Source organism: Acanthopagrus latus, chromosome 12, assembly GCF_904848185.1.
Source record: "Acanthopagrus latus isolate v.2019 chromosome 12, fAcaLat1.1, whole genome shotgun sequence".
In the NCBI taxonomy this organism is placed as follows: Eukaryota; Metazoa; Chordata; class Actinopteri; order Spariformes; family Sparidae; genus Acanthopagrus; species Acanthopagrus latus.
Window position 1 is genome coordinate 19,961,364 of NC_051050.1, and position 6,429 is coordinate 19,967,792.

Sequence of the window (6,429 nt, forward strand, 5' to 3'; positions counted from 1 at the left end):
TTGAGTCAAGAAGAGAAAAGCTCTTCGATTGGCGCCAAAACAAAATGTGCTAAAATCGTCCCGCCAGAACATACGAGCTGCATCTTTATCATCACTGTCCTGAAACCCCTTTTCCTGTGGTTTAGGGCAACCAAAGTTTGCCATGGCTTTATGTGCTCACCTCTCCTGACTGCACCCCAACAGGGAAGAAGAACTCCTTGCTGCTGCAGAAGTTCCAGAAGGATCTGAACGCCGGCGTTTTCAACACGCAGGAGAACGAGATATTGAAGCAGATTATCCGTCAGGACAGGGAGATGGTGATGATGGTGGACCGCAAGCAGTCAGTCACAGGGATGAACTCAACACCAATGTCAGGAAACTCCATCATTAACTCACCAGCCCAGCCGCCCTTCCCCACTGTCTTCAGCACCAGTCAGCTCCAGCAGGCCTCCGTACCCATGACCTACAGCGCTTCTGCTATTGCCAATGCTACTGCTGCCCGCATGATGCCAGCCGCTGCCGCTGCCGCTGCTGCGGCCGCAGCGCAGGGGGTCTACCCTGCACCCAGTCTTTCCCACGGCAGCCTGAATTCTTCCTTAACCAACCCACAGCAGCAAGGGGCCATCATGTCGCCCTGCTCCTTCACGGCTGCCATGTGTAGTCCGCCTGTGCAGACCCCTCTGGCCAGCCGGAGCTTCCAGTACGGCTCGCGCACAGGCTCCCAGCTGTCACTTATCCAGCAGCCCATTGCCCAGACGTCTCTATCCGCACAGCAGCAGCTCGCCCAGCAGCCTGGCGCGTCGGCCGCAGCCGCCGCTTCAGCATCGCAGCCGCAGCAGCAGCCGTCGCCTCAGCAGCAGCAGCAGCAGCAGCAGCAGCAGGTCCCCTCTCCTCAGCGGGGAGACATCCAGAAGAGCACACAGGCTCTTCAGTCAGGCAGCTTGAGTCGAGATGTGAGACACTTATCTGCCTCCCAACCTTCACTGCCACATGACACATCTCTGGGGCCCAGAGCACACCCAGCCTCAGGAGACTCTCTGGCCTCCATCGTGCCACCACCGGCGGCGGCAGCAGGGATCCAGGGGATGAATCTGCAGAGCGGCATCCGCACCACAGTGCCCCAGCGGGTCAATTTATTCCGCCAGATGTCATCTGGAGCGTTGCCTCCGGTGCGCTCGGCAGCAGCGGCGGCAGCGGCGGCGGCAGTGGCAGCAGCATCATCATCATCATCCTCGACCCAGCACAGGGAATCCCCCGGATCTAGGAGAGATTCTGTCCTGAGCAGTACAGAGACTGAGCAAGACAAAATGCGTTTTGCATCAAATTTATGATCCCATTTTTTTTCCCCCCCTTTTCAGTTTTTTTAAACTTAAATATGTTTGAATTCATTTTTAGAAATGGAGATACAACAAAAGAGATCAAAGTGAGGGACTTCAACATTTTTGTTTCTCTCCGACTTTCTTCTAAAATAACCTCATAGATATCCTGTACATACAAGCCCTTGTATTATATTTTAGACACATTGTCTCCCTAAACTTAAGAATGTATATTATACAGATACATCTCTCTTTTCTTTTGCGCTACATATATATCTATATATATTTATATATCTATATATAGATATATACATATGTGTGTATATATACTGCTGTGTGTATGGGCGCGTGCGAGTGTGTGTGGGTGCGTGCATGTGACCGCGTGTGTAAAATCCAACTAGAATATTTGGCAATGGCAATTTAAACGCTGTAGTATAAACATGAGTCTTCCTTTCTGACAAATATAAAGAATTATATACAATGTATGACGTTTTTTTAATTTCATTTTTATGTTATTTTTCTCTCCGTGTTTTTTTTTTTTCTTTTCTTTTTTAACTGGAATGCATCGTGGATTCTGACGACGACTCAGACTTTCTTTTTCCGTTTCTCTTTCTTTTTTTTTTTCCTTTTCACCATTGAAGAAGAGACAAACGATCTTCTCCTATTAAGCAGCTTTAGGCACCACTGTGGAATAATACATGCAAGCAACTCTGACAAATAATCTCCAAAAACACACACACACACGCACACACACACACACACACATTCACACTCATGAAAGAATAATCTCACTCTGAATTTTCCTGAACTCTCGTTTTCAGAAATCAACACAGATACTGTAACTAAGTGTTATGTTGCTCTCAGCGACAAAAAGCGTACAGTCTGCCGAGCCTCTATATCTACCACAGCGGCTCACGTTCAAACCATGACAGTGTTATGGGTCCAAAGGGAATAGATAATAGAAAATGCTGCTTTCTCTGTTTGTTTCGAGGAGAATGGATTGTGGAGAAAGTCGTGGATGGATGCTATTGTTTTCTATTTCTAATTTCAGATGGCTGAGATGTTATATAATGTTGCTTAAAAAAAAAAAAAATTCTGTGTATATTTATAATATTTATAAACTAAAGATTATCACCATTATGCAATAGACTGTGACATAAAGATTACCTATATGTGTGCTGTAAATAGTTTTGTAGAGCTAGTATTTACAGATACTGTGTGGTGCATTCTCTCTATCATAACAATGTCTTACTTCTATCAGGAACCTGGATATCATCTATATGCGACAAAGGTTAAGTGACAAAATACGCGATGTTTCATAAGAGATGAGCAAACCTTAATGCAAGTGCTAGCACTACTTGATGCTGAGAGACGCCTGATCGGAGGACATTTAACAACCCCTACTTCTCTCTCTGTAGACTAATCCTGATCCTACTGTGGCTTTTGATCAAACACGATATTTAACGACAATTCACAACTTCATTTGAGAGTAAATGTTTCCTTTTCTCATCACCTCATTCCCCGAAAGCTCCCGAGGATCATTTTAAAAATGATTCCCTGCTTTATGACTTGCTAATGCACCAAAATGAGGCTCTTTCTTTCTTCTTTTTTTTTTTTTTAAGTAACAATTTAATTCCATTCTTGCTCACATGCTTCTTGAATAAAACTGTACTGTAACGCTGTCATATCACACCAACTGTAGTTACAGAGCCTGGCACGACATCTTCCACACATACGTTGCAGGTTAAAGGTGCAATATGTAAGCATTTCTGTTGAAAACATTAAAAAATTGGCTAAAATTAGCAATAGAATGTGAAGAACTGAAGTTAGCATGCTAACCAGTTCGCACCCAGCCGAGCCTGGACTACAGCTCCAGTACCAGGGGTGTTAAAACCAACACTTCCCTGGCGCTCCGAGCTCCCAGTCTGAACCGCTAGGTGCACGGCTAACCGAGCTAACTGGCTAAGCTACAACTACAGTTAGCTGGTGGTATCGTCCCATTCTGATGAACGTGCTATCTCAAGAATGCCTGCTGGGAATTCCTTCAAATTTGGCACATTTATTCACTTGGACTCGAGGATGAAGTGAGTAGATTTTGGAGACACATTTTTACTCAATTTATATGTATGACAAAAAATATACACAAATGTCTTACAGGATAAAATGATGAAGTTCTGGGTATGAATTGGACAGGTGGCCAGTTCTTACGTATTGCACCTTTAAAGGTATCCGGTCACTCCCGTGTGCTGGAGGGGAGGACGTTTCACCGAGAGGCTGCAAGTCAGAAAAAGAAATGCTGGTTTGCATTAAGGTTTCTGTCTCGTGTAAATCCATTATGTGGGCTTAGCTACTCAAAACTGACCGGGGGAAACAAGGTCAGGCCAGAATATTGTGACTCTATCAAAAAAGGATCAGAGCTTATTTGGAATATTTTAATCTTGCAATAACCAACGACTCAACAAAAAATAAGCCGGCCACCGCAGCTTACGGGCCACTTCCCTGCACACGCAGAGGATTGTCGCTGCGCACAAGACCTTCCTTTTCCTTCCTTCCTTCCTCTCTCAAAAGTATTCTCATGTCAGCCGTGCAGGATTTTTTTTTCGGAGTCACAGTTTTCGTAGCGGCCGCGTATCCCGTCGGTTCGGAAGTGGCTAAGCCCCGTAGAGATACCGTTTTAAAAAGATTACGAGTCTTTCGCTACAGATTGTGTCGATAGTGTACCAATACAGTCAACCCCACCAAATGTCATGAAAGCATGCACTGTCACAAATACTTAAAAAAAAAAAAAAAGAATACTATCTCAAAGATGTTGACGTTTTAAATGTAATGTTAGATTATGTTTTTTGTTCATTGTCTGTCTGCCTAGACGTTTATTAATCTGTGTGTGAACAGAAGCATCGAACTTTTTCACATGGACATTCTTAAGTATTTGTGCCTAAACTATAGCCATGTTCCATCCTTTGTTACGAGTGTGAGCTTCGGTGCATACCGTGGGGAGGGAGGGGAGGGATGGGGGCACTTCTGCACACGGCTGCGCATTCATTCTTACTATACTCTATGTGTTCTATATGTCTCAGTGTTTTTAGACAGGGGAAGGAGGAAGCAATGATGATGGCCAAAACGTCTCAGTTGATCAAATTGGTATCTTTACTTACAATGTGAACTTCTAGAGGCAGGTGTTTTTTTGTTTTTTCCCTCTAACATTGTGGGTCAAGCTATAGAGGACATTTAATGAGGTCGTGTACAGTTTAACGAGGAAAAGAAAACAAAAGGAAGTGCAATCTTTAGCCGTAATATCACGCTCAACGAGACATTGTACAAATTTGGAGCACCTTTATACCTTTCTTTGTAGCTAGCCACTGATGTTTGGGGGCGGGGGAGGGGGGGGGTTTCGAATTGCTGACGTGCGGGAAGGAAACTGGCCAAAGCAAAACGTTCATTGTCTTTGTTTTAAATTGCACTTTTCTGATTTACTAATAAAGACAGATTCTTTCAGCTAGGTTTTTAGATGTTGGAAGGAGAGAGAGTAAGGGAGCAGTATCCCCGAGAACTCGTGCCGCCCTGATCCTGTATGAGGTTCTGAATGAGGAGGAGGAGGGTGGTTGGTGGAGGGAGATGTTCTATTTACAACGAAGAGCGCTTAATCGTGAATATGCCATAGTGTATAGGAACTAGTACACAGTCGAGATGGATAGCAGCACTGTTAGTTTGTGCTGTTTTTGATACTTGCCTTTGGAGGGAGAGCTTCCCAACTATGTGCTTTTTTCACTATCACAACAAACATACTGGAACGGGCATTAATGGTGATGTACAACACAAACTAAATGAGCTTACATATTAGCAGTATAGAGACTCTCAACAAACCAGCACATATATTTGTATATTTCTTTTTTGTTTGTTTGTTTGTTTGTTTGTTTGTTCTTTTGTTGGTTTGAGAAAAAAAAAAATAAAAAAATAATAATGAAGAGATGCAAAAAGAACTGAGAATAATGCCCAGAGAGGACGAAACCAAATGTTCATTTGGTTCACCACAGGTTTTCATATGTTTACTGATGATGTGCGCAGTGGAGGGAGGGGCGGGGCTCCGCGGCGAGCTGCTCGGCCCTCTTAAAGCCCACTCACATGGTCATTGTTCAGCTCATTTATGTGATCCAAGGCTTAGACAATATCGGTTGGTTACTTGATACAGATGAAAAGAAAGATTAATGTAAACTTTCTTACAACAATATGCAGACAAACAGTGTTTGTCAAAAAATCGTTTTGATTTTTTTTTGTTTATTTTGTTTGTAAATAATAAACCTTTAAAAATATAGAAAATAAACGACATATTGTCATCTAAAAAAAAAAAACAACGAGCGTGTGTGTGTCGTTCTATTGTCGAACTGTGTGCAAATGGGTGAGCTCATTTACAGCTGGATGGAGGGAGAGGGTGGAGGGATTTGGAGAGACGAGGCAGTGATGGAGAAGGTCGGGGAGTATTCAGGAGTGGTGTCTGTCAGCGGTCACAGGCGAGGTGAGAAATCGGTCCGTGTGGCCGCCAGGGATTTCCATTCATTACCTACAAATCCAGTTATCAGTCATGAATCATCATACAGAAGACAGATCTCACTCTTAGCCTGCTCTCATAGGGCAAGTTAGAGAATGGGGCTAACGAACAAAGCATTGCTCTTATTAAAGGATACGGGAAAAAGCAACTGCTCATTTTTTCTATTAAACATCAGAAAATAGTGAAAAACGTCCAAGCTGACGTCTTCAAGTGTCGCCTTTTGTCCGATTACCAGCAGAAAACCCAGTAATATCAGTTTACTAACATATATGACAAAGAAAACATCAAACATTTTACTCTATTGATTAAACAATTGATTGACAGCCTAATCATCGCAGCTCACTGCACATGCGAGCAAAAATCAATACAGCTCTCAAGGGTAATGCAACAATTTTACGCGTTAAAGTGTGTTAACAGGTCTTGAGGAGCCTTTTGTGGCTCCAGAGGAAGATACATTTACTCACTCAGTAAGTCAGTGGCTAAGTTGCATTGTGGGTAATGTAGGCAGCACGTTTTGAAAAGGAGGAGGAGTACATGGAATCCAAAAAAATCGATGTCTCTGGTTTTGCTGGATCGATTTTGAGCATT

The 6,429-nt window shown here is 43.3% G+C and overlaps 1 protein-coding gene across 1 annotated transcript in view; it reads left to right on the plus strand.

The window, feature by feature from the left end:
• The window catches only part of LOC119030493 (potassium/sodium hyperpolarization-activated cyclic nucleotide-gated channel 1), an 87,297-nt gene extending 82,041 nt beyond the window's left edge, over positions 1-5,256 (plus strand). Inside the window, exon 8 of the mRNA XM_037118128.1 lies at positions 184-5,256. Coding sequence (XP_036974023.1) covers positions 184-1,310 — 1,127 coding nt within the window. The 3' untranslated portion in view covers positions 1,311-5,256. The remainder of the gene's footprint in view (positions 1-183) is intronic.
• The last annotated feature ends 1,173 nt before the right edge of the window (positions 5,257-6,429 follow it).